Genomic DNA, 17,497 nt, shown 5'->3' on the forward strand with positions numbered 1-17,497 from the left:
TCAGTCAATTATCTCTTCTTCTTATGTTCCTTAAACAGTGGGGAAGCTGTGGTAGGTTTCCTAAAGTTAAACAATTTTAAGGTTGTCTAAGATATGAAACACGCAGAAATGCCTAGTCACTAAAATAATTTAAATTTATTACTCCGCTTTGTCTTAAACTTGTATGCTTAGTCAATGTTAGATTGTGTTATTTATTTGCTTGTTCTTTGCTTAATCGTGGGATTTACACCCGTATTTGGACTTATACCATTTCTCGTGATATTACCAAACTAACCCATTATTTAAATATATAAATTGTTTGTTGGTTATAAGTAACTTTCACCCATTACCAATTTGTGGCGTTATCTATTGCTCTTTACAAGTCTCTTTATTTTCTACAGCACCACCGTCCAGTCTTATTCCAAAAATCAATCAAACAATTAACCATAATGACAAAATTGCCTAAACTACCAGCTCCACTCCCATTTATTTCTTTAGTAATATCTACATCCTAAGATATCACTTGTTACCACGTGTCACTAACATCTCTTCCAGCGTGGCAGCTATCAAAATCCAGGACAAGAAAGAATGATTAGAGGCGGAGTCAAGATTTGAAGTTTACGAGTTCTAAACTTATTATCGAACCATAGTTCGTTTCTGTGTTCGCAATTAAACATTTATATATATTTAATGAATTTTCTAATACAAAAATATAGTGTAAGTAAAAGTTAGTGGGTTCGTCCGAACCTATCCGCCCCTGTCAATTGACACAAACATTTTGGTTCAAACTTTGGAGAGGTCCCTATCTATAACCATGAATCTCAAAACTTAACTGTATTCTTTCACTTTTCGTGTAACCCAAGTTATAAATTCTCTTTTCTTTATTGAGACAAGATCTGATTACAAAATAAACCATTTTGGTACGATGATGTATGCAAAGATCTCTTGGTACACTTCTAAAGAGGATTAACTACTAAAGTCCAGTGATATAAATAATTACTTATTAGGTAAAAGTTAAGTATTCTTGTACTCGTTCCTTTTCAAAATCTAGAGATAATTTATATGGTTTGTCTTCCGTTTAAAAGAATGATGTATTTACAGTATGATAATCCAAACATTTAATTATTTCTAGTGCAAATTCAGTTATATCTTAATTTGTGAAATAAAGTTTATCTGAATAAATTATAAAAGGTAGCAGTACTTAATTCATAATGTTTTGTAATTAAAAGTATTTCAAAAAATGTTTAACGGAATCGTAATCCAAATAAAGATAATTATCCGAAAATAATAGTAGCATACTATAAACTTAATGAGACAAAAATATTTCATTGAAATAAATTGTTCCTGTGGCATGGCAACTAGGGGTGTACATAGGTTGGGTTGGTTCGGATTTTGCAACTACCAAATCAAACCAATTGTGTCGGATTATTAAATCTAAAGACCAAACCAAACCAATAAAACTCGGTTTTTCAATATCGGGATTTGTCGAATTTTTGGGTTATTCGGGTTTTTTTCCGATAAAATCTTCGTAGCACAAAACATATAACTTATGCTCAAAATATTTCTTTATCGTAGTAAGAAACAACTATATAAGGTATTTTCCAAAAAAATAATACAAAATATGAGATGCGTCATGGCATTATCCTAAAATATTCAACAATAAAGACAGTAAATTATATAATATAAATATTGCTAATTAGAAAGCCATAATAAAAATAAACATAATCTAAAAATACTAAGTCATGCTAAAAACAAGTAGACTAATAAGAGAATATTAATTACATGACTAAACGCTAAATAAAAAATAAAGAAAGGTTATGCATTTTTATCTACATTATTGCAAAACAAAAAATAGATATTTAATACATTGACGTTCGTGGTATTGAATTGAATATCTTTTGTTAGCATTAGTATTGATTTGATTTTGGTTTGGGCTTTATTAACATTATTTAAGTTACTCATGATATTAATGACTATAAAACTTATTGGAACATTCAAAAGTTCTAAATCAAACCTTGAAATAATACCTTAAAAGATAAAATTGTGAAAAAGTTTAAGAAATATTTATAAATTATATCATAATAAGTATATTTATATATTAAATATATCTAAAAATTTTATATATGTAATGCCAGGTGGGTTTAGTTTCGGTTTGACTTTCTTTAGTTAAAACTAAACCAAATCAATTATGGTCGGGTTTTTTTTGCAACACCAAACCAAATCAAACCAAACTATAATCGGGTTTTTTTCTCGGTTTGATTCGGATTATCGGGTTGGTGCACTTTGTGGGTTTCCTTTGTACATCCCTAATGGCAACTATGCTTTCTACATCTTTAGCAACAAATTGACTGCTCCTATTATATACTCCCTTTCTCAATTTATGTGATGTATTTTCTTTTTTATTCCGTCCCAAAAAGAATGAAAATTTTCAAATTCAAGAATTAATTTTAACTTTGACCTTTTTATTTTATTGTTATTATGGTGATTTATAACTACACAAATATCTATGAGTTATTTAGCATGATAATTTAAAGTAAATTCTTTTTTTCTTAGTTATGTACTAATCAAAAAGCATCACATAAAATGGGATAGCACTACTAAAAAAAGGGAGAAAACCGACATTTTAGAAATTTGTTTCGAAAAATCGATCGAAGTCGATCAGTATTTTTAATTATGTAATTAAAAAATGCACCATTTGGGAATCAAACCGGGGTCTTGTACTGTGGCAAGATATTATTCTACTACTAGAATATTGATGTATTTTGTTTTAAGACTGTCTTTTATTTTATTTATGCTCTTTAATTGCATTTTCACGCGAAAATAACTGATCAATATCGGTCGGTTTTTAAAATGACTGGCCGAAATAACCGACTGATTTTGATCAGTTTTTTAAATAATAATTTTAATTTATTTTAAATGAAAAACCAATCAAAGTTGGTCGGTTTTTTGAATAATAAATTTCGTGGGACGCAAAAATAATTTTCCGTATTTTTGTGAAAAAAAAAAACCGACTAAAGCCGTTCGATTTCGTAAAACAAATTTAAAAATAAAATATTTTTAAAAATCGACCGACTTCGATCGATTTTTCGGCGGATATTTTGACCAACCGTCGGTCGATCGTGATCAATTTTGACCGAATTTCTAGTAGCATAAAGCTTGAGGACTAAATGTTTCTAACTTTCAACCAAAGACTACACCCCATCATGGGGGAGTATTAAATAATGTTGTCATTCATGAAATCAAGCAACAAGATCTTACACTGATTAAGAGGCCACCCATTAAAAGTACATTTGTGGTCTATAAACAATATCCTTTAAGTGAAAAACAGAAGCTTCTTGCAGTTTCTGGGTGACCCCACTACTCCTACAAATAATTTGTTAGCAATTTTTTATATTTTATTTCTTGATATTTATTTCTTTAATTTCCCCATACTCTCTATATATAACACTTGTAACCGGTTTCAACTTCCAAATCATTCACCAACATTTAAAGACAAAGAACTAAACGCTCTTTCATCTTGTCACCTATCACCTTGTCTTCTCTTCATATACTTCTCAAACAAAATAATTAGGGTACCATCTTTTCTTGCAATCCACCTGAAAGTTATAAACTTTATCCTTTCTCATATATCTTTTCTTAGTTAAGGCCAAAATGGGAGTTGCAGGGACGTTGGAATACTTATCAGAAGTACTTAGCAGCGTTAAGAAACACAAGAAAAAGAAGCAGATCACTACTGTTGCTGTCAAGATTAGAATGGACTGTGAAGGTTGTGCTCGTAAAGTCAAGAACGCTCTCTCCCGAGTAAAAGGTACTGCAATTTTCAAAAGAATTTCTTTATCTACTTCCTCTCATCTCTCTACCTATTTTATTTTATATGAACGAAATGCAGAGAAAAGAATTATTTTTACTAACATGCTATGTTAATTTTATAAGAGTATGCTATTAAAAGTTAAAAGAAAATATTAAATTAAAGAGTCTTTAAATAGAATTTAAGCTCTACGCACGGTTTGTGAATCGTGCAAAAAGTATTTGTATAATCAGCCAGTTATATGATAATTAGAGATAAATTTCCTGATAAACATTATTTGGTATCTTTATAACAACAGTAACGTAACTACTCGATCTGCTATCACATATAATTTCCTGATAGGGTAAAACAGATCTTTAGAATATATAACTTAAATCCTTTAGAATATAAGGAGGTTATCAATGTTCCGAACAGTATCAAAAGAAAATATTTATCACATAAAAAAACAATGTGACTTATCTATTCTATCTAACTCTTTTAAAAGATGTAAATTAATGCGGTTTTGTTGACATGGATAGGCGCAAAATCAGTGGATGTGGATTTAAAGCTACAGAAAGCAACAGTAACAGGATTTGTGGAACCTAAGAAAGTGTTGAAAGCAGCACAAGCTACTGGAAAGAAGTGTGAACTGTGGCCATATGTGCCATATAGTATGGTGGCACATCCTTATGTAGCTGGGGTTTATGACAAGAAGGCTCCTCCCAATTTTGTTAGAGCCACTAATGATCCAGCTATTGCTCACTTAAATCCAGTGGAAGAACAATATACTCTCATGTTTAGTGATGAAAATCCAAATGCTTGCTCCATTATGTAGCTATATCAATATTAGTGCATGTCTTAATTCTTGTATTTACTTTTTCCCTTCTATTCCTAATAGATTTGTCCTGTAGCTGATAAAGCCGAGGGTTTATCGGAAACAGTCTCTCTATCTTTATAAGGTATAGGTAAAATTTTCGACACATTACCATTCCCAGACTCCATATATGGGGTTACACTGATTTTTTTGTCGTTGACGCTGATATCGTAGGATTCTGAAGAAACTATCAGAACTGTATTTTATTAAGGAAAAATCGACTATGTATAACGTGTATATATATTACAGATTAATGGTCTATTTTGGATATATCTTTGTCATTCTTTTAACTCTGGAAAGATTAATGGTCTATTTTGGATATAATTCTTTTTCGTACAATAATGTTTACATCAAACTGTACTAATTAATTACCACGATCAACTCAAAAATTAAGGTATGTATACATTGTATACGGGTAAAACTGGGGCTAATGAGCACCCCGATTTTCCGGAGGGACAAAAGAAGCAAGGACATAACTACATCGAATCGGAGCTAGGAACCTCTCGTACTACGGCCCGAGCGAAGCGCTTACCACCGGAGCCATCGAGACGACGCCCCCGAATCCGGTTCGAGCTCTAAGACCTCGGAAATCGTTACCAAACTATTGCAAACGACTAACGAAGGGTCGTGACATCCGAGCTTAACCGGATATCACGGCATGGATTTCGGCTCGTATCGGCAGTAGATTAGTGATTAACGAAAAAGAAGATTTTTTTACCTTTCTTAGAGTTATACTAGGGATGAAACTCTCCTACTATATAAAGGGAGTGATTTTTATTCAAGAAACACATTGTAACACGCCTATTAAGGCAATATACACTTGTTTTCTCTGCTTCTAAGCTATTCAAAGATTCTTATTTTGTTCATTGCTCTTCATATATATTTGGCTCCGAATCGAGGGCACCACAATTGTTAAACTCAGTCCCGAGCCCGGACCTAACCTCACAACTCGTTTAGTTATTTATTTTACCTTGTATCTAACGTTATTGATCGCTGATATTGAATCAATCCATCTATCCTTAAAACCATGTATAAATTCAACTGTTATCCATTTTTGAAAGTTCTAGACTCCAAGAAGTTTGTCCAAAAGCCTTTTCCTTTGAGCGCGACACCAAAGCCAATTCCGAAGAAGTTTTGTATGCCCGATATTCCGAAATATAATGGATCTACGGATCCAGATGAGCATGTGACCTCGCCAACGTGTTCCATCATGGGGAATGACTTGGAAGATGACAAAATCGAGTCTGTTTTGCTAAAGAAGTTCGGAGAAACTCTGTCAAAAGGAGCAATGATATGGTATCACAACTTACCCCCAAATTCTATTGGCTCGTTTGCTATGCTTGCAGATGCTTTTGTGAAAGTGCATGCCAGGACCATCAAGGTCGACACCAGAAAATCGGATCTTTTCAAGGTAAATCAAAGAGACAACGAAATGCTCTGGGAGTTCGTATCAAGGTTCCAAATGGAACGAATGGACTTACCTCCGATTGCAGCTGATTGGGCAGTTCAGGCATTCACTCAAGGACTTAACTACCGAAGCTCCTTGGCTTCACAGCAGCTAAAACAAAATTTGGTAGAGTACCCGACGGTAACTTGGGACGACGTCCACAACAAGTACCCGTCAAAAATCAAAGTCAAGGACAATCAGCTCGGGGCCCCCTCTAGATCCGTTTATCCCATTAGAGTGAACAACAGGTCTAGGAAAGTCGTCGATCATGAGCCTAACCGAGCAGAGATCAGTACCAACCAAATAACGAAGATTGAAGGGGTAACAGATCTGGGCGTCACTCTACGAGGAACAAGAAGAGGAGCAATTGAGGACACAATAGCTGGGGGCTGATGAGCAAAAATGGTTTCGATAGGCCACTCAGGGCCAGGGAGGCACCAAAGTTATCGGAATATAATTTCAATATCGATGCTTCCAGCATCGTATCTGCCATCGGGCGCATCAAGGATAATAAGTGGCCTCGACCATTGCAGTCCGTCCCTACCTAGAGAGACCCTAACTTGATGTCTAAGTATCATGGCACTCATGGCCATAGGACCGAGGACTATCGACAATTAAGAAAAGAAGTTGCCCGATTATTTAATAACGAGAATCTTCGGGAATTTCTGAGTGATCGAACCAAAAGTCACTCCAGGAACAGGGATTCCAACAAACAGACCGAACAAGAAGAACCTAATCACGTCATTAACCCGATCATTGGAGGGGTTGATGTCCCCTAGGGACCAATGATAAAGCGCACTAAAGTGTCCATCATAAAGGACAAACGAACCCGAGATTATATCCCAGAGGGAACTATTTCGTTGAACGATGAGGATGTCGAAGGCATCGTACAACTGCATAATGATGCGCTGGTAATATCTGTACTTATAAATAAATCTCGAGTTAAGCGTGTGTTGATTGATCTAGGTAGCTTGGCCAATATCATTAGATCGAGGGTCGTAGAGAAGCTGGGTTTACAAGACCAAATAGTGTCGTCAGTTCGGATGTTGAACGGATTTAACATGGCATGTGAAACCACTAGAGGGGAGATAACCCTATTGGTGAACACCGTCGGGACCATCTAGGAAACAAAGTTCTATGTGATTGAAGGAGATATGAGATATAACGCTCTATTCGAAAGACCATGGGTTCACAATATGAGGGTGGTACCTTCGACCTTGCACAAGCATTGAAGTTCCTTACATCGGGAGGGATCAAGACAGTATATAGAGAGCAGCCGGCTATAAAAGAGATATTTGAAGTCGATGAAGTGCTCCCGATACCCACTGTTTCGACATTAAAAAGCGTGGAGCCCAACCAAAAAGGCCAAAGTTAAATAGCAATCACCGATGCCGGTCCCGATAAGATCGTAAGGGCGAGGAGTCGATGAAGAAGATGATTACAGAATTTCGAGATCATTCATAGCTCCTGATGATACTAATGCCCCCAAATCAACGGTCAAGGAGCTAGATCAAGTTATATTAACCGAACACCTACCAAATCGAAAGGTATACTTGGGCATGGGGTTAACCCTTGAGCTCAAGAAAGAACTCATTAGTTTCCTTAAAACTAACCTATCTTGTTTCGCTTGGTCCCATATCGATATGACAAGGATTCCGACAGAGGTAACCACTCATAAACTGAGTTTGGATCTGAAGTTCCACCCAACCAAATGAAGAAGAGACCTTAGTCTGAAGTCAAGCATGCATTCATCAAAGACAAGGTATCTAAATTCCTTAAAATAGTTTCCATTTGGGAAGTTAAATACCCTGATTGGATAGTTAACATAGTGGTAATGCCTATAAAGGGAAATAAATTAAGAATGTGGGTAGATTTCAAATACCTGAACAAGGCATGCCCTAAGTAGTCTTTTTCTTTGCCTAACATCGATCGCATGATCGATGCGATGCCCATGCACGAGATACTCAGCTTTCTCGATGCCTATTCCAGATAAAACCAAATCTGGATGGACCCGAGCTATCAAGAAAGGACTTCTTTTATCACTAAATTCAGCACATGTTGCTATAATGTAATGCCATTCATGTTAAACAACGCCGGAGCCACTTATCAACACCTAGTAAACCAGACGTTCAAAGAACAGATAGCAAAATCAATGGAGGTTTATATTGACGACATGTTAGTCAAATACCTACTAGCAGAGGACCATTTGAAATATTTGCACGAAACCTTCGACATATTAAAAAGATACAATATGAAGCTGAACCCGAAAAGTGCGCATTCAGGGTCGGATCCAGAAAATTCCTCGGGATCATGATGTCTAACCGAGGGATCAAGATCAATCCTGATAAAAATCAAAGCTATAGAAGACATCACCGTGGTGGACAGTGTCAAGGCCGTTCAGAGGCTAACCAGGTGTATAGCCGCACTGGGCCGGTTCATATCGACGTCCTCAAATAAAAGCCATCGGTTCTTCTCTCTATTGAAGAAGAAGAATAACTTTTCTTGGACCCCGGATTGCCAACAAGCTTTGGAAGAACTCAAACATTACCTTTCAAGTCCACCTCTGCTCCATACTTCGAAGGCGGATGAGCAGCTGTACCTTTACTTGGCGGTATCCGACGTGGAAGTAAGTGGAGTCTTGGTACGGGAAGAGGAAGATACGCAATTTCCTATTTACTATGTTAGTAGAACTCTAGGCGAGGCAAAAATAATATATCCTCACCAGGAAAAATTGGCGCTCGCTTTGCTAAGCTCCTCCAAAAAGTTAAAACCATACTTCCAATGCCACCCCATATCTGTCGTAACCTCCTAACCACTAAGGAACATCATGCGCAAACTCGAGCTCTCGGTCTAGTTGGCTAAATGGGCAGTCAAAATTAGCAGGTACGATATCGAGTATCGACCCTGAACTACCATCAAATCATAAATTTTGGCAGATTCGTGGCCGATTTTATGCCAACCTTAATACCCGATGTCTAAAGGAAATTATTGTTAACCTCGAGGATTACCTCAAGATTTTGGAACCTTTTTATGGATGGTGCTTCGAGCGCAAAAGAGTCCGGGCTTGGCATCATCCTGAAGCCACCTACAAGTAACATTGTTAGGCAATCTATTACAATTATGAAATTGACTAACAACGAGGCCGAGTATAAGGCCATGATTTCAGGTCTCGAATTGGCTAAAAGCCTTGAGGTCAAGGTGGTCGAAGCTAAGTGTGATTCACTCCTTTTGGTAAATCAATTTAACGGGGCATTCAAAGTAAAAGAGGAATGAATGCGAAGGCATTTAGACAAGTTGCAGATAATGCTGCATCAATTAAAGGAATGGACCCTACAACATGTACCCCGAGATTAAAATAGCGAGGCTGTTGCTCTAGATAACTTGGGATCATCGGTTGATGATGATGAATTCAGTTCAGGAATAGTCGTATAACTCATAAAATTAGTGGTAGAAGAAGGCCATGCCGAAGTGAACTCAACAAGTTTAACCTGGGATTGGAGGAACAAGTACATAGATTTCTTAAATATAGGGAAATTGCCCTCGGACCCTAAAAAATCGAGAGCTCTGCATACGAAGGACGCCAGGTTTAGCTATCCAAAGGGACTTTGTTCGAGAGGACATTTGACGGCCCACTGGCTATATGCTTGGGGTCGGGGGATACCGAATATGCCTTGAGAGAAGTTCACGAAGGCACTTGCGGAAACCATTCGGAGGTTGAATCTTTGGTTCAGAAATTAATCAGGGCCGGGTATTATTGGATCAAAATTGAGAAAGATACGAATGACTTTGTAGAAAGATGCGACGCCTGCCAAAGACATGCACCGATGATTCACCAACCTGGCATGACCCTAAACCCGGACCCAGTCGTAATGGTGCCTCTCGTGAAGACAAAGCCAACCGACTCTTTCCCATTTCAGTTTTAAACAATTAATAATAAGAATTTAAGCCATTTAATATAATAAAACCCCAAAATACGGTGAATAATACAATTTTGCGGAAATACAAAACCAACACAGCCCGATACTGGGGTGTCACTAGTCATGAGCATCTAAAAATCCAGAATAATCAAGATAAGTCTACAGAGTTCAATACAAAACTAAAATAAGGAGACATAAGATAGGGAAGAAGCTCTGGGCTATGAACGCCGGTAGCTACCTAGAGAATCCTCGGATCCGCCTGAGTTGGAAAGATCAACACTCGGGAGCGGGACCAGATGCGCCTGAATCTGCACACAGTGTGCAGAGAGTAAAGTGAGTACTCCAACTCAGTGAGTAATAATCATAAATAAAGGTTGAAAGCAAGAAATCATGTAAGGTATATTACAGGCTATAACGAAGTAGTAAAACCAGTGAAAAACTATAAATCAGTACAGATATGTGAAAGTCATTTAAATTCAACTTAACTTCATGAAAAGACCTTTTCAACAATTAAGCAGGTACACGACAAGCAATTAAGAAGAATAAACACAGAAAGATTCACCCCTCGAGCACCGTATCAACAAATCTGCCCCTCGGGCATTCTCTCAAAACAATACCAGCCCCTCGGGCTACATCTCACATCACATGGGTACCCGCTCTCACTGGCGGTGTGAAAACTCCTGGAGGGGCCCCTTACGGCCCAAGCGCAATATCAAGCCATCTTGTGGCATCATCACAAGGCTCTCGTCCTCATATCAATCAAGCCACCTCGTGGCGTACATATCCCAGGCCCTCAGCTTCAAACCAAGCTCAATGTTTCCTCACAACATAGACCCTCGGCCTTACTCAGTCAAAAATCCTCACAATCCACTCGGCATTAGTAAAACATGATTTCTCAGCCCAATTATCATTTAAAAGATCATATAAGTGTTAAAATATAGTAAACATGGCTGAGTATGGAAACAATGAAATATATCATGACTGAGTTCAAGTATAAAGTCAAAACGGTTAGGAAATATCAATAAAAATTCCTGAAGGGTTCAAATAGTTGGCACGAAGCTCAAATATGGCATTCGGCACAAAACAAGATGATAGCAAATAGATTTCAATCAAATACGTGGTAAAATAGTCATTTGGGACGGACTAAGTCACAATCCCCAACAGTGCATGACCCTACGCTCATCATCAAGCTAGTGAGTCACCTCAATATAGCATAACGATGTGCAATCCGGGGTTTCATACCTTCAGAACATCATTGACAATCATTACTCACTTTAATCCGGTCAAATCTCTAGCCCGTGATGCCTTTGCCCCTTGAATCGGCCTCCACTCACGTCGAATCTATCCAAAATCAGAATTACGACATCAAAATATGCTAAGGGAATGAAGCCGAGGCGAAAAAAATCAATATATGACAAAACTCCCGAAATTACCAAAACCCGCCCCCGGGCCCACGTTTCAAAATTCGATAATTTTTACATCAATAGATCCTTTATCTCCCCACGAGTTCATACATATCAAAAGTTCTGAAATTCGACCTCAAATGGTCCTTCAAATCCTCAATCAAAGGTCTAAGTTTCCAAGCCATAGTTTCCCCAAACTTTGATCCTTAAATTCCATAAATTACAAGCCTAATCCGTGAAATAATACCATAGAAACGAGTTTTTGGTCCAAAATCCTTACCTCAATGAAGTTTCCATGAAATCTCTCTTCAAAATCGTCCAAAGAACTCCAAAACCGACTCAAAATGGGTGAAATAGCTCAAAAATCGCGAAGGACACAATTTATACCTTCTGGCTCAGGCATTTTCGCATCTGCGGCCATTATTCAGCTTCTGCGGTACCGCATTTACGGTCAACCAACCGCTTTTGCAGTTTTGACTTAAGTTCCTCAATTCCGCATTTGCAACATCGCAGGTGCGGTCTTCCTAACCGCTTCTGCGGTTTCCTGCCTACTTTCCAACTTCCGCTTCTGCGACCATTTTTCTGCATATGCGGCGTCGCACATGCGGTCCCCAATCCGTAGGTGCGGAAATACCAGAAGCAGAAAAATCTACAACTTCACAAAATCTCAAACTCTTCCGTCAACCATCCGAAATCACCCTGAGGCCCCCGGGACCTCAACCAAAATCACAAACATATCCCATAACCTTATTCAAATTTGTACCAATCTTCAAAACACCTCAAACAACATCAAATCAACCAAAACACATTGGATTCAAGCGATCAAAAACCCAACCAAACCACATCCGAATGACCTGAAATTTTGCACACACATCTCCAATGATACAACGAAACTACTACAACTCTCGGAATTCCATTCCGACCCCTATATCAAAATCTCACCTAACAACCAGAATCGCCAAAATATCAACTTCGCCAATTCAAGCCTAAATTTACTCCGAATCTCCAAAACTCATTCCAATCATGCTCCTAAGTCCCAAATCACCTCCCGAAGCTATCCGAACCATCGGAACTCACATCCGAGCCCTCTAACATATAAGTCAACATCCAGTTTACTTTTTCAACTTAAGCTTCCTCAAAAGCGACTAAGTGTCTCATACCTTCTGAAAATCTTTCCGAACCCGAGCCAACCAACCTGATCATATATAGAATTGATAGACAAAGCAATAAGAAGCAGAAATGGGGGAAACAAAGCGATAACTCATGAGACAGCTGGCCGGGTTGTCACATCCTTCCCAACTGAAACAAATATTTGTCCTCGAACGAGTCAAGAAACATACCTGAAGCCTCAAATAGATGAGGATATCTGCTTCGCATCTCCTGCTCGGTCTCCTTGGTAGCCTCCTCCACGGGCCGACCTCTCCACTGCACCTTCACTGAAGCTATATCCTTTAACCTCAACTTTCAAACCTGACCACCTAAAATATCTACTGGCTCCACATCATCGGTCAAATCATCATCCAATTGAACTGTACTGAAATCCAGAACATGAGATGGATCCCCAATATACTTCCGGAGCATAGAAACATGAAATACCGGATGCACACTCGACAAGCTGGGTGGAAACGCAAGCTCATAAACCACCTCCCCAATCCTCCGAAGCACCTCAAAAGGCCCAATGAACTGCGGACTCAATTTCCCTTTCTTCCCAAATCTCATAACACCCTTCATGGGCGAAACCTTCAACAGAACCTTTTCACCAACCATGTAGGTCACATCTCGAACCTTCCTGTGAGCATAACTCTTCTGCCTCGACTGCGCTGTACGAAGCCTCTCCTAAATCACCTTCACCTTCTCCAAATCATCTTGCACCAAGTCTATCCCCAATAGCTTAGACTCACCCGGCTCAAACCAACCAATTGGAGATCTATACCGCCTCTCCTACAAAGCCTCATATGGAGCCATCCGAATACTCGACTGGTAGTTGTTGTTATAAGCAAACTCTGTAAGCGGTAGAAACTGATCCCATGACCCTCAGAAATCAATGACACAAGCACACAACATGTCCTCCAATATATGAATAGTACGCTAGGATTGCCTGTCCATCTAAGGGTGAAAAGTTGTGCTCAGCTTAACCTGAGTACCCAACTCTCGCTGCACAGACCTTCAAAACAGCGATGTAAACTGAGTGCCCCTATCTGAGATGATGGAAACTGGGACACCATGCAACCGAACAATCTCCTAGATATAGATCTCTACCAACCGCTCTGACGAATTGGTAGTACATACCGAAATGAAGTGCGCGGATTTGGTCGACCGATCCACAATCACCCAAATAGCATCGAACTTCTTCAAAGTCCATGGAAGTCCAACTACAAAGTACATAGTGATCCTCTCCCACTTCCACTCTAGAATATCCATCCGCTGAAGCAAGCCACCCGGTCTCTGATGCTCATATTTCACCTGTTGATAATTGAGGTACCAAGCTACAAATCTCACAATGTCCTTCTTCATTCTTCTTCACCAATAATACTGTCTCAGATCCTGATACATCTTCGCAGCACCCAGATGAATGAAATACCGCAAGCCATGAGCCTCCTCCAGAATCCACTCCTGAAGCCCATCCACATTGGGCACACATATCCGTCCCTGCATCCTCAACACCCCATCATCACCAATGGTCACATATCTGGCATCCTCATGCGGAACTCTGTCCTTAAGGAAAAGCAAATGCAGATCATCATACTGGCACTCTCTGATGCGATCATATAAGGAACACCGAGAAACCACACAAGCCAATACCCGACTGGGCTCCAAAATATCTAACCTCATGAACCGATTGGCCAAAGCCTAAACATTAATTGCAATAGATCTCTCCCTAAGTGGAATATATGCCAAACTCTCCATACTCACCGCCTTTCGGCTCAAAGCATCGGCCACCACATCTGGATGGTATAATATAGTGATATCATAATCCTTTAGGAACTCCAACCATCTCCGCTGCCTCAAATTAAGATCTTTTTACTTGAACAAGTGCTGGAGCCAACGATGATCGGTAAACACCTCACAAGACACACCATACAAGTAATGCCAAATCTTCAACACGTGAACTATGGCAGCCAACTCCAAATCATGAACGGGGTAGTTCTTCTCATGGGTCTTCAACTGACGAGAAGCATAAGCAATAACTCTACCCTCCTACATCAATACACAACCAATACCAACTCTCGAAGCATCACAATACACGATATATGAACCTGAAGCTGATGGCAAAACTAGCACTGGAGCTGTGGTCAAAGCTGTCTTGAGCCTCTGAAAGCTCTCTTCACACTCATCCGACCACACAAATGAAGCACCCTTCTGAGTCAACTTGGTCAAGGGCGATGCCGTAGATGAGAATCCCTGAACAAACCGGCGATAATAGCCTGCCAAACCAAGAAAGCTGCAAATCTCTATGGCTGAGAATGGTTTGGGCCAACTTTGAACCACCTCTATCTTCTTCGGATCAACCTGAATACCCTCGTTGGACACCACATGCCCCAAGAAAGCCACTAAACTGAGCCAAAACTCACACTTGGAGAATTTTTCATAAAGCTTCTCCTCCCTCAATCTCTGTAACAAAACTCTTAAATGCTCTGCGTGATCCTCCTGACAATGCAAATACACCAGAATATCATCAATGAAGACTATGACAAACGAGTCGAGATAAGGCCAGAACATGCTGTTCATCAAATGCATGAATTCTGCTGGGGCATTGGTTAGCCCAAAAGACATCACTAAGAACTCATAATGACCGTATCAGGTCCTAAAAGTTGTCTTAAGAATATTCGAGTCCCTGATCTTCAACTGGTGACAACATGAACGGAGATCAATCTTGGAGAACACTCTCGCTTCTTGAAGCTGGTCGAATAAATCATCAATGCGAGGCAAAGGATACTTGTTCTTAACTGTTACCTTGTCCAATTGCCTGTAATCAATGCATATCCTCATAGTGCCATCTTTCTTCTTCACAAATAGAACTGGCGCACCCCAAGGTGACACACTAGGCCGAATGAACCCCCTTTCAAGGAGTTCCTAAAGTTGCTCCCTTAACTCTCTCAACTCCGCTGATGCCATATGATACGACGAAATAGAAATGGGTTAAGTGACCTGCACCAGGTCAATACCAAAATCAATATCCCTGTCTGGTGGCATGCCCGACAGGTTTGCAGGAAACACATCGGGAAAATCCCTCATAACTGGAATGGAATCAATGCTGGAAGTCTCAGCACCGACATCCCTCACAAAGGCTAGATACGAAAGATAACCCTTCCAAATCATACACTGGACCTTCAAGAATGAGATCACCCTACTGCTAACATAATCAGTCAAACCTCGCCACTCAATCCGTAGCACACCAGTATAGCCAATGTGACTGTCTTGGCATGACCGTCCAGAATAGCACGACATGGAGATAGCCAATCCATGCCCAAAATGACATCGAAATCCACCACACACAATAATAAAAGATCCACTCGGGTCTCCAAATCCCCAATAGTCACCACACATGACCGGTACACATGGTCTACAACAATAGTATCGCCCACTAGGGTAGATACATGAACATGTGAAGCAAAAAACTCACGGGGCGTACCCAAATAACGAGCAAAGTATGATGAGACATAAGAAAAGGTGGAACTGGGATCAAATAATACAGAGGCATCTCTGTGGCAGACTGAAACAATACCTGTCATAACAGCATCTGAAGCAACAACATTGGGTCTGCCTAGAAGTGTATAGAAACGGGCGTGACCGCCACCTAATCGACCTCCCCCTCTGGGGCGACCCCTAGCTAATTGACCTCCACCCCTAGCTGGTTGAGCGGGTGGTGATGAAGTAACTGGAGTTGAAGCCGATGAGTGACCCCTCTGCTGAGATGAACTCGCAAGAGAACGAGGTTATTGCCTCCACATATGACCCATCTCTCCACACTCATAACCACTTCCAGGTGCTGGAGATGGGGAGTGAAGGGAAGCCCTCGCACTAAAGTGACTAGCAAATGCACCTGGCATAGAAGAGCCCTGAATTGATGGAGCACGAGACGAATTCTGAGTTGGAAGGGTACTAAGTGATCACTGGACCTAATGAGAATTGTGAGGACCATGACATGATGACGCCCCATGATAACCTGGGCGAGCTGACTGAGCATACCTGAATGGACGGCCTCTACTGTGCAGAAACTGACCTCTCGAAGGAGTACCACTGTAACTACCAGATCCTCGAGGCCTCTTGTCCTCCCTCTCCTCTCGCTCCTAGCAACAAACAGACTCAATCTCACGGGCAATATCCACAACCTTCTCGAGAGTAGCACCAGTCACCCTCTCCATAGTCATGAGAATACAAAGCTGATAAGTGAGGCCATCAACAAACCTCCTAATCCTCTCTCTATCTTTCGGAACCAACCAAATGGCGTGATGAGCTAACTCTCAGAACCTCAACTCATACTGCGACATAGTCATCTCTCCCTGATGCAACCACTCAAACTCCCTATGCAGCTCCTCTCTGCGAGACTGCAGCACATACTTCTCCAGGAAGAGAACAGAGAACTGCTGCCAGGTAAGGAGTGTTGCACCAATAGGCCTACGCCTCTCAAAAGTCTCCCACCAAGTGAAGGCAGCTCCAGAAAACTGATAAGTAGTGAAAGGGACCCCGCTAGTCTCCAGAATACCCATTATACGAAGCATCCTCTAACACTTATCCAAGAAACCCTGGGAATCCTCACCCTCTGCACCACTGAAGGTCGGAGGCTGAAGTTTACCAAACCTCTCCAACCTACGCTGCTCATCCTCTGGCATGGCAGGAACTACATAGTCCTGAGATGCAACCGGCTGGGCTAGATGCGCCCCCAGCATCTGAAGTCCTTGCACGACCTGCTCAAGTGTATGAGCGGCATGTGTCTGATTGCCTCCCATGGTTTGAGAAGTAGTTGCGACTATAGTAGCTGAGACTGCCTGAGTTAGGCCAATGCAAACTGATAGACTCTGAGTTAAGGCCTCCTGAAGACCTGAAATCATAATAGGAACAACTGGTGCCTAAGCTGGTGTTGCTGGA

At 40.2% G+C, this 17,497-nt stretch overlaps 1 protein-coding gene across 1 annotated transcript; it reads left to right on the plus strand.

Annotated features, from left to right (window-relative positions):
* The first annotated feature begins 3,458 nt into the window (after positions 1–3,458).
* On the plus strand, positions 3,459–4,746 carry LOC104230992 (heavy metal-associated isoprenylated plant protein 24). The gene is made up of 2 exons (XM_009783911.2): positions 3,459–3,787; positions 4,306–4,746. Exons 1-2 carry the CDS (start codon positions 3,631–3,633, stop codon positions 4,599–4,601), a joined length of 453 nt encoding a protein of 150 aa, XP_009782213.1. The 5' UTR covers positions 3,459–3,630; the 3' UTR covers positions 4,602–4,746.
* The last annotated feature ends 12,751 nt before the right edge of the window (positions 4,747–17,497 follow it).

This window comes from Nicotiana sylvestris, chromosome 4 (genome assembly GCF_000393655.2).
Source record: "Nicotiana sylvestris chromosome 4, ASM39365v2, whole genome shotgun sequence".
NCBI lineage: Eukaryota > Viridiplantae > Streptophyta > Magnoliopsida > Solanales > Solanaceae > Nicotiana > Nicotiana sylvestris.

Bases quoted from the DNA above. Each gene is read 5' to 3' on its own strand.
- LOC104230992 (XM_009783911.2), top strand. From the start codon at position 3,631: ATGGGAGTTGCAGGGACGTTGGAATACTTATCAGAAGTACTTAGCAGC. The intron at 3,788-4,305 runs GTACTGCAATTT...TGACATGGATAG, and splicing joins CGCTCTCTCCCGAGTAAAAG to GCGCAAAATCAGTGGATGTG.